At 42.6% G+C, this 23781-nt stretch overlaps 1 protein-coding gene across 2 annotated transcripts in view; it reads left to right on the top strand.

Moving 5' to 3' along the window:
* The window catches only part of LOC144706311 (CLEC16A-like protein), a 47462-nt gene extending 24071 nt beyond the window's left edge, over positions 1 to 23391 (top strand). The window contains exons 14-21 of one of the 2 annotated variants that reach the window (XM_078579200.1): positions 1384 to 1446; positions 12574 to 12711; positions 12783 to 12888; positions 12968 to 13039; positions 13119 to 13165; positions 22208 to 22367; positions 22469 to 22635; positions 22971 to 23391. In XM_078579200.1, the coding sequence (XP_078435326.1) occupies positions 1384 to 1446; positions 12574 to 12711; positions 12783 to 12888; positions 12968 to 13039; positions 13119 to 13165; positions 22208 to 22367; positions 22469 to 22635; positions 22971 to 23216 (999 nt within the window). In that variant the 3' untranslated portion in view covers positions 23217 to 23391. Of the gene's footprint in view, positions 1 to 1383; positions 1447 to 12573; positions 12712 to 12782; positions 12889 to 12967; positions 13040 to 13118; positions 13166 to 22207; positions 22368 to 22468; positions 22636 to 22970 lie in introns of those variants that run through there. The other variant, XM_078579201.1, reaches the window with a different exon arrangement.
* The last annotated feature ends 390 nt before the right edge of the window (positions 23392 to 23781 follow it).

Below are 23781 nucleotides of genomic sequence, written 5' to 3'. Positions count from 1 at the left end.
CTTTCACAGTGCTAAAACAGGTTTCACAAGTTTCAAACTGTGATTTTAAGTGAGTCATTTGGTTGGTTGCGCCAGATTCTAATATCCAATGATCAGTACAGGGACAAGATTCCATAGTAATTGAGATGTGAGATGAAGTGCCTGAATCGACCAGAGATGTAAACCCAATAATATCCATGTTTTTTACCGGGTCAGACAGTTATTCCAGTTGTCATTTACTTATGTGTGTCACTTGTGGGCCTTTTTGATTCAAATGGTTAATCATCATTTATCGCATCCAAGAGTTGAGTCGTACTGTGACTTCAACTGACAGGATTGGAGGCCCAGGCTGGTCACCTATGGATCTACGAACATGTTTCCTTGATGTGATGGTGATGCTGACAATGATTAGACCATATCTGGGCCTTGTCAGCATCACCGGACCCCTTAGGCAAATAGGTTAACTTCTGGCTTTGATGTCCAGATATGCCTTTATTCTGCGGTTGGCATACTCAGTGTTTTAGGTAGTGCAAATCCTCTTGGCAATGGCTTGACTGGACAGGCAGAATCCTCCCCAAGTAGTTGAGTATGTCCTCCAGGACGGCTCTCTTCTTTTCAGACCATTATCACTGTATCTTTTTATTTTTGATCCCTTCTTAAAAGGAATAATAATATCATCTCTATGTCGGACGGTAATTTTTTTTGAAAACAAAAAGGCGGTCATGTGAAAATATTGGTAACCACCCGACGTATACATGTCTTGAGCCTTAAGGCTCATTTACACGAGTACTTCTTTTCGTCCCCCTCCAACCCCGGCTCGTGGGAACCATGACACCATGAGTCCCTCCACCTCGTGGATTAACCTGTCCGTAGAGGCTGTTCCACCTCGAAATACCACTTCGTTTCTTTGGCGCCAAATTCCCCAAAGCACTGTCAGCGCTCTGCCTCCCTCTTCATTTTTTCTGGATCCGAGTCTCTGCAAAGTCTCCCATAAGGCATACGAGCAACAGGGAACCCGAAAAATAGATGGTTACAGTCCTCATCGCCTCCAGTGCACAGTACACATTTTGTCGGTGCATCAGGGTACATCTTTTTACAGAAAACTCGGGTCGCTAATCTTTTATGTCGGACTGTAATAATCTGGTCAGAATGTATCTCTTACATCTGTCCACTATTGAAATATTAGCTAGCAAGTTTTGGTTTTTGCATCCCTGTAAAATCTGCCGGATGAGATTTTTTCAGGTAGGTGTCTATGACTTTCCATTTAGTTTTGTATTTTATGAAAAAATCTTCTAATCACCACATATAACATTTACAACTTTCATCAAAGTTTTTCAGAAAATAGTTGCATGTTCCCATGAATGATCTTGTGCTTTCTTCTATTGATAAATATGCTTTTTTCAGGATCTTTATGGTGATCCCTGTTCTAAGGAGCCAGATGGAAGTAACCAAAAGCATAGGCTTCAGGTATCTTAGCTCTCATTCAAGGGCATATTCTTTTTTTTCTTCTAGCATTATGGCTATGCCATCGTTATCAAAAGCAACAACCTAAAGAGCCTGCTGCACAGCAAGGCCATAAACTTGGGAAGATCTGAGTTATGTGCTCCATGTGGATGATGATGCCTCTCGTTATACCTATTGGATCATTTGTTTTAAAAAAAAAACCTATTAGATCATAAGAAATTTCCTTGTCCCGTGACAATCTCATAGGTGGTATCAAATTTTATTGTTGGGTTAATGCTTTTCTTCTTGTTTTCAATTTACAAACATGCTTCCTGAATAAAACCCACTGATGAATGTTCATTAAGAGATTTTTTTTGAATTATAATGATGAGGGAAAGAGACTAGGGAGAAAGACCCAGACTGAGAGGGTAAGGGCTCAATCTGGTTTTTAATGTACTTCATATTGTAAGGGCTTAATGTACGCTGCACGGACAGTTGGCAATGGGTGGTCATCTCGGTGTACGGCCCGGCGTCCCCATCCAACCGCGCAGAATTATGGGAGGACCTGGAATCGGTGGTGGGGCGATTCTGGGGGCTCCCCCTACTGGTGGGGGGGGGACTTCAATGGCACCTTAGAAGCGGGAGATCGACCGAATGGCGCGGGGGGGCGTGACTGTGGGTCACAACAGCTCTGGGACTTTATCTCCACCGAAGGTCTTCAGGAAACGGGCCTGTCGAATTGCACGTATACGTGGCGCAGCTCCGCCCATCCGCAATCCCTATCGAGGCTGGACAGATTCCTCTGTTCGACGGAACTCATAGAGACATACCCCTCGGCTGAAGTTGTCGCGCTGCCAAGACCGATGTCTGACCATTCACCTATAGAGTGGCGGCCAAGACCGGATGGTCGACATTCGACTTATTTCAAGCTGGACAAATCAATGCTACGGGAAGACGGGTTCCGGAACGAAGTCCAGCGGTGGTGGGAGACATGGCAGCACTCCTCGATCGGAGCCCGGGATCTCCCTTCCAAGCTGAGTGGCCTCCGCTCGTTCCTAAAGTCGACCCAAAAGCAGAGGAGAGCGGACCGGAGCCGCTGTAGAGATGCAGCCTTGGAACAGATAAAACAGTGGGATGATGTCGAAGATACCAGACCCCTCACGGGGGAGGAGATGCAAGAACGGCGTCGGCACAAATTTACGGTGACGGAAGAGGATTACAAACGAGAAATGGATTGGCGGCAGCGCTCGAGACAACTCTGGCTCAAAGAGGGGGATGCGAACACCCGATTTTTCCACATGTGCGCCAACGGGCGGCGAAGGAGGAACCGGATAGCCAGAGTGCGTGTGGGGGGCACGGTGCACACGGAGGCGGCAGAGATTGTCCAGGCTCTTGCAAGACATTTTTTCGCCGTCTCTCGGAAGGGACCTAGACATGTCTGGCGATGGTCGGGCCGCGGCGTAGCCACGCTGACGGAGACCCAAAAGCAGGGGCTGACCACCCCATTCACGGAGGAGGAGGTTAAGGCGCTATACGAGGCCTCAACGCTGAGGAGGCCCCGGGACCCGACGGCATTCCAGTCTTCTTCTACAAAGAATTTTGGCCCGCAATCGGCCCGGACCTGCTGCAGGTCATGGCACAACTATGGAGGTGGGAGCTCAACATGGCCTGGTTTAACCGATCACGCCTAGTGTTGTTGCCTAAAAAGCAAGGAGCGGAAGACATCGGTGATTTTCGACCCATCTCCGTCTCGAATATCATCTATCTCATCATGGCCAAGGTGCTGGCTAATCGCTTGCGGGAAGTGATTGATGGACTCGTCAGCCCCTATCAGTCAGCCTTCATCCCGGGCAGGATGATGACAGACAGCACCGTCTTGGCGGGGGAAATTGTGGCGGCATGGAAGCGACGAGGAATCACTGCATTCATATGGAAGGTGGATTTTGCTAAGGCATATGATTCCTTGGATTGGGGCTTTTTGTGGGCAATGCTGCGTCGGCGAAGCTTCCCCGAGTTGTGGATCCAGTGGATGAAGCAATGCGTGACAACCCACACGTTCTCTATCCTGCTTGACGGACGTCCCCAAGGGGGCTGGATTCATCCGCACCGTGGGGTTCGACAGGGGTGCCCGCTGGCGCCACTGTTATTCGTCCTTGCCGTGGACGCCTTAGCCGTATGCACTCAGCAGCTTTGTGGGAGGGGATTGCTCCGGGGATTCCAATCTCCTAGCCAGCCCCTGGGAATCCCACTATTGCAGTACGCCGACGACACAATGTTCTTCATCGAGGGATCGGCTGAGGCGGCGGAGACCGTCTCCATTTTACTTGACTTGTTTGCTGATTTTGCAGGTCTTTGTCTCAATCGGCAGAAATCGTCATTTGTGGGATTTGGTATGACACCGGAGACGAAGCGACGGTGTGCAGCCACCCTCGATACCCCCATCGAGACCCTCCCAATCCGTTATCTGGGGCTCCCTCTTTCCGGGGGGCGGATCCGGGCCCGAGACTGGCAACCAGTTCTTGAGAACATGGAGCGGCGTTTGGAAGGATGCAAGTCAAGACTGTTGTCCAAGGGGGGGGCGGCTGGTTCTCACCAAGGCGGTGCTCTCGTCCATCCCAACCCTCTACTTGTCAGTATTCCGAGTCCCGGGGGCTGTCCAGACCCGCGTGGAATCCATTATGAGGCGCTTCTTCTGGAAAGGCAGTCAACCAGGGGATTGCCGGGGAGCGGCACGGGTGGCTTGGAAGGACATATGCCGACCAACCAGATCCGGAGGCCTAGGCATTCGAGACATTCAGCTTTCCAACCAGGCACTCCTGTCCAAATGGGTCTACCGTATGCTCCAGCCACTGGACAGCTTGACGACTCAGGTCATTTGAGATTCCTACGGAGCCAGCCTGGATTGGCACAGCCTGGGCGGACTCCAACGGCAGCCGTCGGCGTTCTGGCGAGGAATATCACAAGTCTCTCAGTTGACTCGGCAGCATTACGCCCCCCAACTCGGCGACGGGGGGACTTTTCGCTTCTGGCTCGATGATTGGTCGGGTCAAGGGAGGCTAAAGGAGAAATACCCCGCCTGTTCGCACTAGCACAGGACCCGCGCGCCGCGGTCCGGGTGTGCTGGCACGAGGGATGGTCGCCGACATTTCGAGGGCACCTGTCAGATCAATGACAGAGGGACCTCCTGGAGTTGAAGCTTTCACTGGTGCAGCTTACGCCCACTGAGGACGGGGCCGACCGAGTCGTATGGCGGGGAGCAGCTTTCTCCGCGAGAACGGTATACTCACGGCTCTGTCAGTCTCACTCCCCGACTGCCCCAGACCTCCTCGGTGGGTGTCGTCTCATCTGGAAGCGGAAGATCCCCTTGACCGTGAAGATATTTGGCTGGTTGCTGCAGAGGCGTCGACTCACTACACGCAGTGTACGGTGAAACTGGCGACCAGGGGAATCAGCCGAGTGTGCCCTGTGCAGAGGTGAACTCGAGGACTGCGAACATCTTTTCTTCCGCTGCCCCCTGGCGCGGGAGGTGTGGACTACGGAAGAGATCCCTGGTGTGGTCACCCGATCGGTTGAGTCCTTCTGGACATTGCTCCGGGGGGGCCATACCGGTGTGAAGCCGAGTGGCAAAGACTTTTGCCATCCTTTGGACCTTGTGGCTTCACCAAAATGAGGTCATCTTCCGTAGTCGCCCACCAGTAGCTCTGGCGGTCATACAAGACGCCAGGGCTCTCGCTTCGGTGTGGTGCCGCGGCATGTAGCCGTGTTTCGCCTCTAGGCGTTCATACCTTGTAATGATTTACATAGTTATGGCAATGGGGGCACCGTCTTACTGGTGACTCCCTTTTTTGTTTCAAAAAAAAAAAATGTACTTCATATTGTTTTATATATATTCAGTTTCGGGTTGATCACCAATCTTGGTGATCTTCTGCCTTTTTCTTCAAAAAAAAGATAAAAAATGCAAGTTCCTTTTCCTGTCTCTAGGTTAGGGTTATAGACGTCACTATTCAAGGATCAGATTGTTAATGGAGCACTCTGAAATGGGACAAATATGTAAAAAATATAAAAAAAGAGAAAAATAAGAGATCTTCGATACTCCCCCACTAGCTGGTGAGAGGAGATTATCTGGCCCCGGCTTGATGCAACTCCTGATGACATGAGGCACAGAGCCCCTTGGGGGAGATGACACTAAACTTCTGAGATGAAGAAATATATGGCATGTGATACTGGCCAGACTCAAGCTTCTCTTTGATAAACTGGCGATCCTTTTCAATGTGCTTCGTAAGATCATGTTTGATTATATCATGATCAAAACTGATAATAGATTTATTATGGCAGAGGAGTTGAAAAAGGCTGTTTACTTCAATTCAGCTTGTAAGTTTCAATCTACAGGGTCTCTCTGATGCCTTGGGAAATTACCTTGAATCTGCTTCAATAATTGAGAGAGCAACCACACCTTTCTTTTCACTGTGAAAGTTTGCCAGGTTGCTGCCAAGAAAGGTTCAAAACCTATCATTGAGTAGCGATCAACTTCAGAGCCAGCATAGTCTACCTAATGCAAGTCACATTGGCATAAACAGAAATCGGAGATCTGCAGTACCTTTAAGGTATCTACTCACACGATTGGCAGCTACATGGTGATGACCGTCATTTGGAGAGTGCATAAATTGGCTAAGAACAACCACTTTATGAGCAATATTAGGACAGTTATGAGTGATATATAAGCTTGCCATTGCTGATAGCTAATTGATCTTTCAAATCTTCACTTTCTGCACAAGAGCTCTGAGGATTGGCTTCAATAAGGACATTGGATGCTTGACAGTCTTCTCTCCTTGTTATAAATCATCCTCCAGCTCCCTCTGGATCTCCTGTCTCCTTCACCTCCAGCTAGGGTTTCCAAGGAAAGAACAGAAAACACCAGTTACGATTTTTGTCATAGGGCTGGTTTAAATACCAGCTTAGTACAGTTTAAATGGGCTGGGTCCATTATCCTTAGGTCACTTATTCTCTCACGTGAGAGCATAAGTGACTTGTGCATGTGTGTCCACTTATAACACGTGGGGCCCACTTACAGATAGAAAATTAAAAAAGGAAGATAATAAGATACAAATAAGATGGCTGGCTAACACTCCTTAGTTCATAAAGAAGACTTATATTGGCAGCATAATCAGTCACTTCAAGAAAGTAATATGGTGAACCATAATGTGATATCAAAGTCAGCTACAAGTTGCTTGCCCAGTAGAGGAATCGCTGTGAAATCATTTTCCATGATGATAGCATCATCAACATTCACAAGGAGAATAATGACTCTCCCTTATAATGAGTCAGAAAAAAAGAGTGTGAGCACTATTACACATACAACGACCATCTTCATTTATGTAGTTAAATGACCAAAACAAAGCACAAGGGGATTGTGTCAAGCCATAGAGAGTATTCTTCAGTTTGCAGACCAGAGGATGAGAAGTAGTTGGTGGTGGGTAACCCTAGAGAAGTAGTTTTTTCACAAAGATCCCATGGAGGAAGGCATTTTAAACATCATAGTGTTGTCAACCCCAGCCCTATATGCAGAAATAGAAACAATGAGGTGCACTGTATTCACCTTAACCAGCACAAACCTCCAAATAGCTGGTATCAAACTATTGAGTAAAACCCTTGGCTGCAAGACCAGCCTTGCAACATGCAAAGGAACCATCAGAGCACCCCACAAGATGTTTTATAGGGTGAAGATATACAAGAGTGCAAGTCTAGTTCCCTGGTAGGGCCAAGATTCGTCATCTGTTGCTTGGTGCCACTCAGGGAAGGCCAAGGTTTCATCCAGAGTCAAACTTCTGATGAAACCCTGTTAAGAAGAAAAAGATACAGAGTGGACATGAAACAGCTGGTTCAAGAGGCTGGGAGGTGTTACATCAAAAGCCTTTGCAGAGGACAATGGGTAAATCAAGATTGGCATACTAGGTCATGACCAGCATGCTCCAAGGTCTCCTGCAGACTGTGACAACGAGAGTTGAGAAACAATGGTTGTCATTGGTGTCAAATGTACTGATTTCTTAGAGAAGAGAAGGCTCAGAATTGAATAAGAAGAATGGAAACCAAAAACATACATGCTTTCTTCTGCGATATGTGTACATTTAAATAGCCTTGCCTGTAACGGCTAGTTTGACTAGCCGTTACTGACCCGATCTGTTATCTGAACAGATCGGGTAATGGGCTAGTTGGCCCAATATGTTATGACCTGTAACTATCAGACTTTTATACATATATTTTTACATATACACTACAATTGGTATAGCCAAACCAATGAGAAGGGTGATGCTGAAGAATCCTCCACTGAGGTTGGAGGAAGCATCTTCTGAGAGGGGGAGGCAGAACAATCAAGATTTGGAGCATGGAGAGATGAAGAAGCATCAGTGAATGTAAGGTGAGATGTGGGTAACAAAGAAAGGTTGCCAGCCATCAAATATAACGTCCTTGCTGAGATCAAATTTACAAGCAGAAGGATGATACATTTATTGCCTTTTGGTTATATGTTTGACCAACAAACACACAACTGAGCCTAAGAGTTGAGCTTGTCCTGATTGAGATGATCATTGGCTACATAACAGAAACAAAGAAGGACAAGATGATAGGTTTAGTATTCAAAAAAATTATTGAGAAAAAATGTACCCAGGAAGGAAGACTGCTAATGAGATGAACGATAGAAAGAGTTGCATCTTGTCAATGATACTTGGGCATGTTCATGTGAAGGAGACAACTCTGGGTGTTATAAAAACTGAGGTGAAGAACGTGTTGTCAGGATCATCGTTTTCCTACTGGTGTGAGTGCAAGAGCTCTCATAGACTATGCCACGAGTTTTGAATATCAAAGCTAAATAGAGGTATTAAGTTGCCTCAGGCATTACCAGATAAAATCATTTAATGATGGTATAAAACTGGGTCTTAATGATGTCATACAAATAAAAAAGTCACCTGACATATATCAGACTTGTGTTCAGAGAGAAAGGCCATGTGAAATGGGTGGGATCATTGAAAAAATAGCCAAACGTTGTCCAGTGCCTCAGGTGCTGAAGATTAGAGAAGGAACCCAAACATCACTATGGGTAAGTGAGTCAAAGGGCAGATAATAACTACAATGGCATTTAAGTAAATAAGGTTCACATAAAAATTTACACATTATGTTCGTGAAAGAGACCAGGGAATCTACCGCTTTAACTATAGGAGGTTTGGACACAACAAGGGAGAAGTAATAACTGATCGGCAGATAATGTTGGGGGAGACTAGGTGGTTGAGGATCAGATATCCACAAAAAAAAACTTGATTAGTGTCATGGATTACAAAAATACCACAATGTTCCTTAGAATTGTAATTTCTAGTTAGTGATATGATACCGGGCCGCATTTACGAGCATCGGAGGCCCAAGAAGCATCAGCAGCCCACAAGACCAACAGCAACCCTAACTTAAAGGTTAAGGAGAAAGAAAAAGGGCAGCGAGAAACATCGTGAGTAATCCTCTCTCTCTCATTTCCCTAGAGAACTCTCAGTCGCTAGCTCCTCGCTCACCCTTCAGCTCCTACTGCATCGCAGATGTTCTTCCCTGCACCAGAGGCCGCTGATCTCACCCTGGAGTGACGTTCTTTCCGCTTCCCCTGAAGCTTCTCTGTTTTCACCATTCTCTCTTCCACAAGACCGACACCTTGTTCCCCTTGAATTTGAGACTGGTCCCTCGTTTCTGGGCATCGACGAAGCCCTAGTGACGGGAATTATCTTCCTATTGCAGTAATAGAAAAGTATTTATGGAGTTTCTTAACAGTTAGCCACCCAGAAACCTTATTGTGATTAAGATAATCATCATAAGTGAAAGTTTGGTTATGACCCAGGTCCTTCAAGTAAGGGACCTGGAGAATATGAGTAAGAAAGGTGAGGGAAGAAAGATGGTCGTGTCCAACCCTGAAAACATTATGATCAACCGGGACAGTGTTAATCTTGCCTCAATTAGGTGAAGATTCATAGGGATCAGGGATCATATGGAATGTAACTCCTGAGTTATAATCCTTAACACAGGAAAAAACTTGAAGAAAATAGATAAAATGCTGGGAGAACCTCTGGGTAGCAGCTGCTCATCATTTCAAAGTCTACACCTGTGGTTTGAGAAATGGAATTCATATTATCGTGGAGTACCGCCTTCTGCAAGAGAGGTGGATCCAACCACTTGAGTAGATCGGAGAACTTGTTATCATTGATCATTTCTTTGCTCCACAATGAATCTACTGCTTAGGCATGGGACTCAGAAGGGCTTTTCTCTGGCAGGGAAATAACATCTTTGTATCTCTGATGACACAGTTTACCTTGAAGGTCATAGCAGGTCTCCTGCTTTTTTCAATAATTGTAAATTAAGGAGCCATCGAGTTTTCCAACTTTTGTGCTACTGACTGACTTCATAGGAGTTGGAGGTGCGGGGGTAGGAGAATAACTTCTCGTTGATTAGGTGCATTGCTTTGTATCTTTATGTTCATGTTATTTTGTATGTAGTCCTGTAAATGTGCCACATGTAATAAATGGCCCATGCTGTTATATATTATGTCTAAACTATTGTAAGTGTTCCACAGTTGTAAGTGGCTCACACGATTGTGATTCCCTGACTTTTCTGAAGTTATGTGACTGAGGTCCACCGGCTTCTTTTACTGGCTGGTATTTAAACCAGCGTGGATGGTATACAGAGTAACTCATTTCGGCTTATTCAAACCCTCGATGTCAATTGAAGCATCGACAGGGGAAGAAGAGATCATTTTATTTCTTACACTTGTCCTCTTTAATTCCCCTTCGGTCAGACTTTGTTCACTGCCTGTTACTCACGCACAAACCCCAAGCATCTATCTTCTGATCAAATGATCGAGATGATCTTTTTGGAAGACTTTCTCCTCTTCCTGTGTATGAGATGACTGTAGAGAGACTTGTATTCAAGTATTCAAGTTCAAGGCCAACGAAGAACTTAAACACTCTTCACTTCAACATATAGCCATGATGAATCAAGTGAGGTTCAGAGGGCATTTAATAATCTATCTGATCATTAAGGAAGTGCAATTCATGAATATACTCTAAAACATACCAATTGCCTTGGATGATTATGGAGCAAGTCACTGTCATATATCAGAGACTCATCAATCTTCTCTGATCCTTAGCTGCCTCCCACATCCCTGGTGCAGAATAAAGAGAGAGAAATTGTTCAAGTACTGTTGAATTATGCTCCAGCAGCCCCTGATGTTACACACTCTCCTATTCTATTAACTAATCATAAAGGGGATCTGTAGGTAGCAGCCCACCTTCAAGAAGATATTGATGACACAAGAGAAGATTCTAACTCTAAAAGAGAAAAGGGACTGGGACCGAGGGTAGATGGTAATACCAGCGATCATGGGAGGTCAATGTGGATGGGATGGTTGCATTCACTGTGAATGAGAGAGAAAGGGAAGAGGAGTGTGAAGAAGGATCAGAAAGGGGGACTGTTGTCCAAGTATGTTTAGCGAAACTACATGCTTCACAAACAAACCCCTCCACAGGAGGTCTATGAAACAAACGAGGGAACATCATTTGTAGAGTAGAGAAGGACTAACCAAGCAATGGTGAAGAAGCCAAGGACGGTTGTGCATCATAGAGGAGAGCTAATACAAAATCAGAGACTGAAGGAGAGCTATGGAGGATGTAGACATCACCTCGTTCCTCAGCAAGTAATGCCATCTTCCCCGACACCTTATCACGATAGAAATATGTATTAGGTTTGAAGGATAAGTCCTGATCCAAGCCTTGAACAAGATGATGAAGTAAAAGGAGGCTAACGGTAAGAAGTGAAACATGAAAGACATGGATGAGATTATGGTGGGAGGAGAATTTCTCACACCACAACAATGACAGTGAGGAGGTCACCCGACATAGTATTAACTTTATGAGAACTATAGAGGTGTGAGGAAACTAAGGGATTCAGGGATCACATGGACAGTGGCAGTGAGTCAATGACCCATTGCATCCAAGAAGACAAAGGAGAAGAAGTTGATGCACAGCGTTCGTTACCTCTTTTAAAGTATGTGACGGAGCTGGTCGATTTCCTCGTGTCTGAGCTGGTTTCCCATAGAAGATGATGCATTAGCAGCTGATGGTTGGGTACCCCTGGAACAAGATGAAGTAACATAGGAGGAGAGACCATGGCCGGTACTGGTGCTGTATGTAGAGAACCAAGTTGCTTTGGAGACTATTCTTGCACTGCAGCTTTTAGCAAGTCTCCTTGGCCTTACCACGTTTTTTGCAATAGTTTCAGCTAAAAGGACCTCAATTGGTCCTGTGACTGGCGTGGCCAAACACCAGCTTCATTGGCTTGAATGGGTACAGACTCAAATGGACAGTGGTGGTGGCAGAATAAACGGCGACGGTGCTGTAGCGTATGGCAGGAGAGCTGGGATAAATGACAGAGGAGCTGGAACAAATGGGAACAGAGTCGGAGGGAGGGATACTTATAATGAGGAAAATTAGTCCAAAATGTTAATGGGCTATTACATAAAGATACAAAGAGAAAGAGAAAGATGCCAATTCAACATCACGAAAGAAACATAACTTGATGTCTAACACCCTGCTTCAGTCTGGAAAAATGTCAACAATTAAAGGCATTATCATACCAAAAATTTTATGACAATTTTGTCTAATTCTATTTGGATTCTTATTTTTAAACCAAAAAAGTTATTGAGATAAATATGTATTAAATCTTGATGAGATAAGATGTTAGGCATCTTCTACGACAAAAGTATTACTTTCTGTTGGAGAAGGGAAGGTCCACTCCATGCGAAGCCGCTCCATTAAGGTTTGGAGAAGGAATAAAATCTTCTCATCAGTAGATCATCGAGATGGTATTAAACCAGCTTACAAGCAGTTGGGCCAGGCACAAAATTAAGAGTTGGAGCTGGCCCGAACTCAATAAGTAGAGAAAAGAGTGGGCCACATATAAGTCGTGCCCCATCGAAACAGACAGCAGGACACGGTCTAACACTTTTCTTATATCAATTAGATGGTTTGATCAATTGCTGTTCTGAGATTAGTTGTAAAGAGCTACAAGTTTATCCACTCTTGTCAATTCCTTTTATGATTGTTTGTTTGATAATGCTATTTTTTGTAGGTTCTCGATGCCTTGGTCTGTCTCTTCTGCAGGTCAAATATTTCATCGGAAGCACTATGGATTGGTGGTTGGTTTTTCAGGCAACTTCTTCCATACGGTGAAACAGAAGACAATTCCCATCACCTCATTCACTTGGAGGTAAACAAATATTTTCATTCCAAGAAGCCGTTGAAACGTAACTTATTAATGCATCATTATTTCATGCACAGACTTCGTTCAAAACTTCAGCTTCAAGTCTTTCCATGGAAATGAATGGAAGTTGGTGTGATTTTCTGGTAACAATAGTCACAGATGAATGGAGATGGTGTAAGAAAGGTACGTCAAAGCAGAAAAATAGTTTTAGTTATTCTAACATGTAAAATATATGATGGATGATAGAACTAATAAATTGCAGCAATAGAAGCATCAATACCACAACGAGACCTAAAAAGCATTCTGCTGCCTTCTGAGACATTGTTCTCTGAAGGTTCGGATATTATTTCTATCCAAGATTGTAAAAATATTTTTGCTTTTTATTTTCTAATGTGAGGTGTATAGTTTTTCAGGAGACTCGACGTTTGTCGCAGGTAAAAGAATGTTTGAGATAGTGAAGGTTAGTTCAGCCAAATTCTGTTATTTTGTTGACGAGAAAAACTTTTTTCTTAATCTTTAAAGTTTTACCGACAAACTTGTGCAATTGTTTACATGTACCTGTATTATGTTTTACCCTTGTATCTCCTAGCTAATGAAGTGCGGATCACCTGAATGGGTAGGGAATCCGATAAAATTGTACAAATTAGGCCTTTTGCCCGGTAAATGTATTATGTTTTACCCTTGTATCTCCTAGCTAATGAAGTGCAGATCACCTGAATGGGTAGGGAATCCGATAAAATTGTACAAATTAGGCCTTTTGCCCGGTAAATGTATTGGGATTTTTCTTGCCATTGTTCTCTGTGCTCCTCTCTGCCTCTCTCCCACAGCTTCTCTCCTATGGCGATCTAGTGTCCATTAGGCTGCCCAAGTTCATGGAGGTTTCTGTGCTATCTGGAGCCCCCTCTTCCTAACTTAATATTCTACATTCTCCAAAGAAGCAATTACAAGTGCAGAGAGAAAAAAAAGAGAGCGTGCAAGACGAATCATTTACAGGCATGCGCGTCCAAAGGACAGATAGAGAACCTTTACATGAAGACAGATTGGGAGAAAGGATGGCATTGGTTAATTCCCAGAAGTTGGTGGTTGGGGAGAAAGTGAATGCTGGGCTAGCAGGAGGGAGCCTGGTGAGCAGGGAAAAGAGAATCCTGGTGGATTCTTCGCTATTCATCTTGTCTTTTCTCTTACAGTGATCATATATTTTTGAGGGCACTCTCTTACTTGGATCATTAGATGCATATTACGTGACATTGGATATTCTTCTAGGAAGTAGTTCGAAAGCATTGGCTATTGCATACAGGTATTGTATCAAAGTGTCACAGAGAATTCCTTCTATCATATTTTTGGTTATGGGAGATAAAGAAAACCATGGAAGGAAGCAGAATAATCGTCTTGTAACTGGAAAAAGGCTTACTATAACTGCAATGAAACTCATATGTTTTTGCATAGGTGCCAAAAGAAACTTGGTGTCCATATGTTTCAAGAGGGCAGAGGACGAGGATTAGCCCCACACATAGGAAGTTTTTCAAGGGAAACGGATAAAAATCCATTACAAGATGGGGTTTTAATAGCAGGGCAGACATCTAAAAATTGACGCTACCCTAATCTTATGGAACACATGAGGGGGAGTGTTGGCAAAGCCATTTTCACGTTTATTGATATTTTACCCCAATGTTTATGTCTTTTTTTATTTTTCGACTGTTATATCACTACTGGTATCACTAATGGTGAGTGGACCCATCTGTCTGTAAGGACTAGGGCTTCTGTCTATTGTAAGACTCAAATTTCTCTTGCCCTTTCTGCTCTATAGAACTTCTGAAAGCTGTTCCATGGCTGCGTGATTGGAGGTGTTTTCTCTCAAGCTCCTGGACGTCAGTTTATCTGAAGCAAAGTTCTCCTTCAGGCTTTAATGGGGCATTATCAGAAATCATGAACTCAACATTTTAATAGAGAGGGAGGCAACATTTAATTTGACTGTGATGCAGGCTTAGCATAGGAATATTGTGGAAACATGACTTGAATCCACAAGCCATTCTCTACTAAATCTTGTCAAGTTGTGAATCTAGAAAACTAGCCTCTTCAATCTTCAAAAAAGAGTCCACATAAGGGTTGTACTTGAGTCCACAAGCACTGGAACACTCTATAACAAGGAGAACACATAAAGAGGAGAAACAGGTTTCTCAATAAATGGAATACTTCATTGATGATTCTTTAAGGTTATAATGAGGCCTTGCATTGGCCCTCTCTATGGCTTCAGGGTCATCCATAATGACAGTACCGTTGGAAAGACAACTTAAAAGATTAAGGAAGATAATATTGACTAGATAATTTGAAGATCTGCAGTCTGACAGGCCTGAGCAGAGATATTCTTCATATTCTAGGGAATATAGAATCTATTAGAAGGTATTGTGTGGCTTAAGAAGATTCTAACTCACACAAATAGAAGATCTGTACCACTAAAAAGGTGTAGCAGAGATATTTTGCAGATTGTATTAGATGAAGAATCTGTAAAAGGATTCTGAGGACTTTGTAGGTCTCGGAGGACTTTTCTGCAGATCTTGTCAGCTTCCAGAAGAATCTCCATCTTGGGCCACTAGCTGCTAATGGGCCTCACAAAATGGGCTTCTAGGCTACCTCATATTGGTCGTTTGGTAAGAGAATCAAGATATGACTTAATGTCATCCTATCCTTCCAAAGAATTTTATGTTAACTGAATTTTCTTCCCTTTTCCCCGGGAAATTCCATATCAGAGGACTCTTCATTGGTCCCATCGCAACTGTCATCACTGGATGCTCAAAATATTATGACATAAACAGATCCTTTCTATCCAGATTTATCAAGACCTAGACGCCCATCAAGGACTGAAAGTATCAACCAAAAACACTTGTCAGGCATGCTCGAGTTAAAATTGATATCCTTTGATTATTGCCTTCATTGGCTAAAATTCACCCACCCTCTAGTAGTAGATACCCCCAAATCTTTTCCAGCAATCAGAGATTGTGCTCATTAGATACATTTGGTACCTGGGAGAAAATCTATAAATAAATGACCTTATTGATTTTCTTATCTTTACAAAATATTTTTTAAAATGTAGCACTTGTGTTTTAACAATATTATCAAATAACCATCTCCATAGTAACCCAGAAAAGTTTTGATTTGGGCATCATTATATCAAATACTTAGCTCATGATACTTCGGTGAAAGGGGTATCAACTGACCCGTCAAAGATAGAGGCTATATGGTAGTGGAAGACACCAATAATGGTGAAGGAATTAGGAGGGTTCTTGAGCTTACTCTGTTATTACAGGCAATTTGTCTCTGGTTATGCTGCTACTGCTCAATGTTAAATGATCTACAAAAAAGGAACTATTTTAATGGGTCAGAAGCAGCAGAGTAAGCCTTCAATATGGTCAAACACGCACAATTGTCAACACCTATATTGCGGTTACCAAGTTTCTCACTTCCATTTAGTATAGACCAAAGCCAAAGGACATGCAGTTGGAGCAGTACTCATAAGAGAGTCTCAACGAATTGCTTAATTCAGCCAAATGCTATCACCTCATGCGCAATTCAAGTCAGCTTATGAGAGGGAACTTATGGCAGTAGTTTGGGCTATTCAATAGTGGAAACATTAGTTTGTTTTCAAAGATTTTACATTGTGTGGTTCCTATTGGATAAGGATGGCTAAGTCGATGCCTTGTTCCTTAAAGAGATCCACTATTTCCAAGTTAAGAAATTATTGTTGCTCAAACATCTTTGAATTGCACCTCAAACTGGCAATAATCATGGTTAGAGAACAATGGATGATAGAAGGAACTTCACATTTATGCTTCATGTGATGGACTTGTCAGAAACTACTCTTGCAGTCATTTGAGCCGGCTCCACCAACGTTCACTCTGGCTCTGCCTCCGCTTGCACCTGCTTTGCTGCTGTTGGCGCCCGTGGCGCCTCCCCTTTCTCCGGTCCTGCCTGTGGTCACATCGGCTCTGCCACTACTCTGTCGGCTTCATCGGCATCAACCGTATCGTTTTGCCTTTAGATCTGCAACTGACCATCCTTGATCCTTGCTAGGTTATCTTATGGCTACTGATGACTTCACTACATCCACTGCCAATCTGTCTACTCTCTCAACAGCAGAATGGAGTCATTGTCACTATCCTCTGCTTTGTATACCTCCTCAATTTCGTTTTTCGGGATTGAACCTTCTTCAATGGCATCAATATGTTCAGATCCCCTTGAAAGGAAAGCTTACAAAGCTCCATGTGTAAGAAGTAGAAGCTCCACATGTAGGCATCTCAATCAATCGAGACTTCCACAAACAATTTCTTCTGAAGAAGAAAAAGATCTCCGTTGAAGAACATCGATTGAATAGGATCTCCTCATCTTCTGAAGAATGTCGGCCACTGTCATGAGGGATAGCGTATGCCAATATAACTCTGACACCATGCCAACTTGACAGTTCTGATCTTTCTAGATCACAGATGGGGAGGGAGAATATGACAATGTGCTCTTTAGGGCTCAGGTAGAGAGTAATTGCAAATACAGAGACAAATGAAGCACAAAAAAGATAAAACTTCTATTAGGTGAATGTATATTAAATATATTGATAGGTAGAACAACCGTGTCGATGACAAGTTTTGCCTATAGGTACATGGCACGTGCGTGTCACGTGTGCCATGATAACAAGGAAATTCTGTCGCACTACTAAAAACTCTTGGGGTTTGATTTTTAAAAACTTGAAAAATTGGGCAAAAAAATAAACTTTCAGAAGTATTATTAAGATCAAGAATGGAAGATGAGGAAGCTTGAAACACTATCACAGTGACTCACAGTATGGCCATGCCCAAAATTGATTGAGAAGTCTTACGTGACCCAAGACTGGCCGCGATCAAAAGAACCCTGGCATTGAATCCAACTGTTTTCCCAAGGTGTTCTATTAATGACAATTTATAATGCTATAAAAACTCATTATCTTACTCATATTGAGGGGTAGTAACTAGAGGAATGTCCCACAATATATCGATCTTCGGATCAACTATGTAACTTCTATTGAAAGCGATTGAAAAATATCACCGCAGTTCAATGACAGATAAATGAAAGAGGAAAAGATATGAGATCCTATCGGATCTCCCCCAGATTGGCTGCTGGGTATTGCCCTTCTGACTGTTCCAGATCCCACTCCTGCAATGGGTCTTGAGAGGAAAAGAAAATAGTCCGTATCCTTACCGCCGTCTTCTATAAGCCCTACTGAAATACTTGTCAATAATTCCCCCATCGAGCTGAAGCTTGTCCTCAAGCTTGAAATCTGGAAAGCTCTTTTCAATGTTGAGTGCATCCTCCCGTGTCGCGTCATTAGCTGGTAGTCCGTTCCACTTGATTAAGAGGGATAAGCCTGCTGGTGTGACTCTGGAGGTGAGAACGGCTTCCGGTGTAACCTGCCACTCATAGCTGTCAATTAAAAATGGAGGGATTTGGGTGGCTTGAATGTGTAGGGTCTAATGCACCTTTTGTTTTGGAGACATGAAGAACAGGGTGAACTGAGGATGAAGGTGGTAGGTTGAAGCTGATAGGCGACTGGGCCAATTTTCTTCATGATTTTATAAGGTCCAAAATATTTAGGACTGAGCTTTTCATTAGGTGGCCGGGTCAGTGTTTTCATCTGAGAAGGTCGAATCTTAAGGTAAACGGAATCTCCCTCAATGAATGGGACATCCCTGCGTTGTTTGTCCGCCTGAGTTTTCATCTGACCTTGTTCTTTGGCTAGATGTGCCTTGAGTGCTTGAAGGATGGCATCTCGGTCGAGCAGCAATTTATCCACAGCATCAACTGGGGGAGCAGGTGATCCGTCGCCCACTAGGGATGGAGGGTCACACCCATAAACTGCTTTAAGAGGATACATGCCAGTTGAGGTATGAAAGGAAGTGTTGTAGCTGTATTCGGCTCAGGGAAGAAATTTCACCCACTGTGTAGGGTGTTCAGCTGTGAAACAGCGCAAAGAAACACTGGAGTCCGCGGTTAGTGACTTTGGTTTGACCGTCTGTTTCTGGATGATAAGATGAACTTGGTTTTTTTTTACTAAGGCGATCAATGACGACTAAGATGGATTCGTATCGTTCGGATTTTGGTAAAGCTTCAATGAAGTAAATTCTGATATCTTCCTAGATCTGATTTGGCATAGGTAAGGGCTGAAGTAAAACAGCTGGTGTGAGAGCGGATGATTTATGTCATTGGCAAATGTCACATTTGTCTATGCACTCCTTAACAGCTTTACACATACCTGGCCAGAAAACTTGTTGCAAAAATTTGTTTATATGTTCGGTGGAGTCCTCCATGGCCACCAATTTTTGAATTGTGAAATTCATGGAGTATAGAGGGCATTAATGAAGACTTTGGGGCTAGCACTATTCGGCCTTTGTAACACAGGAGCCCTTGATGTATCGAGTATAATGAATGTTTGGAGGGGTCAGCTGCGCATTCTGCTTTAATGTGTGAAAGGGTAACATCAGCAGAAATTTCACGATCGACTGTTGCCCTATCTCACCAGTGACTGAACATAACTGCCGTGATCTGTTCTTCAGAGTTCTCCATGAACCTAGAAAAAGGTTCGGCGAGAATGTTCCTTTTTCCTGATTTGAAGTGAATTTTGAAATCCAGACCCATTAATTTGATCATCCACCGGTGGTACTGTCAGGGAATTTCCCTCTGGTCAATAAGAAATTCGAGACTAAATTGATTCCTATAGATGAAAATTTTCGGAAATAGTAGATGGTGCTTCCATTTGTCAACCGCTCGAACAACTGACAGAAACTCATGTTCGTATGGCTGATGTTAAGCGAGATGTCTGCAAGAGCATTTGACTAAGGTACGCAATGGGTTTAGACTATTATAATAGTACTGCGCCCATACCACAGTCTGAAGCATCCATTTCAATGGCAAAAGGTAGTGAAATATTTGGAAGTGCTATAATAGGCGTGGAAGATAATGCCGATTTAAGCTGTTCAAAAGAAATGTCAGCATCCTCGGGCCAGTGAAAAGAACTTGTTTTGAGTAGATTTGTCAACGGTTGTGCAAGAGCTGCAAACTGAGACACAAACCTACAATAATAGCTTACCATCAAACTCTTTCCATCAATTATTTTTTTTTTGAAGAAACTCTTTCCATTAAACAAATCATAGACATTCGACATTATCTTACCATCAAACTCTTTCTTACCTCCCCCTCATCTTAAAAGATTTCCATGCCACCAAAATAGGACTTGGGTGGTCCCATAGTACACTGAAACCCAAATCGCAACAAATATTTTGTCATGGTGTAGGAAAAACTATTTAACCACTCATTGACAAATGTGACATCTGCCAGCAGCACAAATCATCAACTTTATCTCCAGCAGGATTTCTCCAGGCTTGACAAATACCAAATCAAATTTGGGAAGAAATTACTATGGACTTTCTTGAAGGTTTATCCAAATCATATGTGTTTGATTTCAGCATGGTCTTTGTTGGTCGCCTTAGGAAATATAGCTATTATATTGTTGTCAAACCTCCAGTTTCAGCCAAAACAACTGTGGAAGTATTTGTGAATAAAATTTTCAAACATCACAGTATACCAAATTCTATTTTTTCGGACAGAGGGAGTCTTTGTACAAGTTATTTATGGAAGGAAATCCTTTGTCTCCATGGCAGTCAATTGAAATTATTCCCTCATATATTCCCAAGAGAGATGGGCAAAAAGAGTCACAAAAAGAGGCTTCACATCAAAAACCCAAAAAATGGAATTGATGGCTGCAGGGCTGAGTATAGGTATAACACCACTTATCATTCTTAAAACAAACATCCCCGTTCAAGGCACTTCATGGCAGAGAGCCTCCATCACTACTTCGATATGGGTCTCCACCTTCACCATTTGATTCCATTTATGAACTCTTAGTCAAGAGAGATGGGATGTCTATGATACATTTAATTCAAGACTTTATCAAAGAAGGAACAGAAGAAAGAGGGATCAATTGGCGTGTACATTGACTAGAGGAGCCCTTTTGCGGGAAAGACTTCAAGAACGAAGGTTGCAGAGCTGTCGAGACTGGGGAAGCAGGACGAGCCAGGTGAACCAGGGATGTTCCATCAAGAACCCAATCGCATCTCTATATTCTGATTTCCCTTTCTATTTTGTTGAATTGTACGTGACCTGCTCTATTGGTCGACTGCTTGATCTATGTTGGTTAATTCCTGGTATTCATTGGTTGTTTCTAGAGGATGTTCTCTGATACGAATTGGTTGTATCAGTTTACGATGTTAAAACTGCACCTGGAAAAATCCCAATCACATATGAAAGCCCAAAGCAGATAAACACAGGAGAGATTTGAAGTTCCTCGAATGGAATATGGTTTACTTGAAAATAATACTTAATAGGATGAAGTCACCAGCCAGGAGAGCCTTTGAGAAATTGATTCTAAAGTTCTTTGGTCCCTGTAAAATACTCAAAAAACAGGTTGAGTGGCTTGCCACTTAAATCTTCCTTTCCATTCCATTTTACAACCAGTTTTCATGCTTCATAACTCAACAAAGCGCTAGGAAATTCTTACATTTCTCAACCTCTTCGTTCCTCTCTTACTCCTGAGTAGGAATGGCCGATGTATCCGTAGGATATTCTACAATCATGGTAAACTTCACAAGGACCAGAAGTTCTAATCAAGATGACAAATCTTCCAGAATGTGAATTGATCTGGTAAAAAGTGTATCTTCAAAAAACTTGCCCAACATCCAGCTTGAGGGAAATATAAATTTTCATGGTGATAAATTGCTCACAAGATCTTACCTAAAGAAGGCAAAAGTGCGAGATGAATCAGTTACAGACTTGTGCACTCGAAGGTTTGGAGAATCTATAAATGATGGAGCAGGAATGAGGACTCCAAGAAGTTGGTGGTTGCTGAGAATCTGAGGGCTGGAGTATTGGGAGTGAGCCTTGTAACCAGAGAAGCAAAGAATTCACCCAGATCCTCTACTATTCTTCTTGTCTTTTCTCTGTCGATGATCATATTTCGGTGAAGATACTCTCCTACCCAGATTGTTAGATCTATATTGCTTTGAATTTGATAATCTTCTTTGAACTAATTTGAAAGCATTGATTCTTATATACAAGTATGGTATCATACGTCCAATATTTTTAATACAAGTGAAGAAAGTAAACTCATGTGACAGAATCAAGGAAGGCTAATGTGTCCTTTAACTTGTTTATTGTTTCTTTTCTACTCATCCTTGAAAATACGTGGTCTTCTATTTGCACGTAACAGAAGCTTAGATTTCTTGCCATCAATGCATGCCTTAGTTCTTTCATCGTGATTGCTTTGATGTTCTGACTAATAGAAGAGAGAATATGGAGACAGCAAAAAGGAAAAAAATATCTCATTTTATTTCATCTTTTACTGGTTGGTCCTGTATCAGTAGCACTAAAGAAATTAAAAATGCGTAACTGAGGTGAGAAAGCTAAGTAATACATGTTCCGGAAGCAGGTGTTTGTGCTTCGACATCAGCTCCTGAAAATTTGTTCAGGTGGAACACTATCTGATCAACCCCCTGTGAATTCTCCTAGAAGTCATCCTCTCCATTCTCGGGCAAAAGCTGCTGGCTTGGATGTTTTAGTACCAAAGCCTGGCACAGAGGTCAATATTGGTCAGATTCTCTTTTTAAGCTCTATTTAGTTTGCTTCTATCGTTTCTTCTGACATACTTTCTCACTTTAGAACATTATTAAGTTTTGTTAACCTTTCACAGGCGGTACAATGAACTGTAGGATAGCATTTGAAAGAGGTAAAGAACACCATTTTCGCTTCCTAGCCATTGCTAGAGGAGTATCTGGGTGGGTTCTCTTGGCAGAAGAGCTTCCCTTCAACCAGGAAAAAGGAGTAATCCGTGTTGCCGCGCCTTTGGCGGGTTCCAACGTATGTGATCCATAGTTTCCATTTCCTAATTCTTAAATTATCCCATGCATTATTTCTCTATTTTCTTTCTTTTTCTTGCTTCGAATCTTCTTTCGTCATCTATCTTCTTATGTTGCGTCACGATCCTCTTTCAACTAAAATTTATAATTTTCTATCTACCCATAATACATCATTCAGTTTTTTATAGTTTATCTTTATGCCATTCAGCTGTCCATCCGTCTTATCTGTTTGTCCATCCACCCCTCCATCTGCTTATATCACAGTGGTATCTGGACAGGATCTGTATGATTGATGAATCATGAATTCATAGTCTAACCGTGAGTAATTGTTACCAGCCAAGAGCGGATGAGAAGCATCCCAAGTGGTTGCACCTGCGCATCCGACCATCAAACCTGCCGGGCTCAGATACAACTGCAAAGAGGAAGGTTCTCGTTGACGGGCGATGGACACTCGCCTTTCGCGATGAGCAAGCATGCCAGTTGGCAGTGGCCATGATAGAAGAAGAGATGGGTCTTCTGCAAGCAGAGGTGGAATATGCCCTGAGCCCTTTACTACATTCCATCTCCCACACGTTAACTTAAGGGAAGGAGTATGTCATTGTGTAATATTAGTAATTCTCTATATTCTTATATATGTTTTCTCTCTAGGCTTAGAAAGTAGGTGTTAGATAGCTCCCAACTCGTCACATCTTTTCTGGTGTGAGCTTCCTTCTATTAATTGATTGCATTAGAAATAGAAGAATAAGCTTGCCAACAACTAATGCCATTCTGGCTTGAGTTCTCAATTCCACCCGTGGTTTTTTTCAATACTCAATATAAAAACTAATGCCATTTTAACTTAGATGATCAATACTCAATTCCACCCGTGTTTTTTTTCAATAAGTCCATTAACTATTGCACAAAATGTTATATTGTCATAAATTTTAAATTTCAAAATAATTTTATGAAAATATGCATAATTTGTGTTACAAATTATGGTGGATACTTTTTGAGACCATAGCATAGTTAATTATAAAAAAGGAAAGTAAACATTATATAGTAAATGGTTGGTCAAACCATGATACTTATAAATATCATAATATACAAGAATTGATACAAATTGAATTTCATACAGCATTTTTATGTATGTTATGAGTAATGATGTTAT

The sequence above is a fragment of the Wolffia australiana genome, chromosome 8 (assembly GCF_029677425.1).
Source record: "Wolffia australiana isolate 7733 chromosome 8, ASM2967742v1".
Classification (NCBI taxonomy): domain Eukaryota; kingdom Viridiplantae; phylum Streptophyta; class Magnoliopsida; order Alismatales; family Araceae; genus Wolffia; species Wolffia australiana.
Note: the sequence above shows the minus strand (reverse complement) of the source record. Positions and strands in the feature narration are given on the sequence as shown.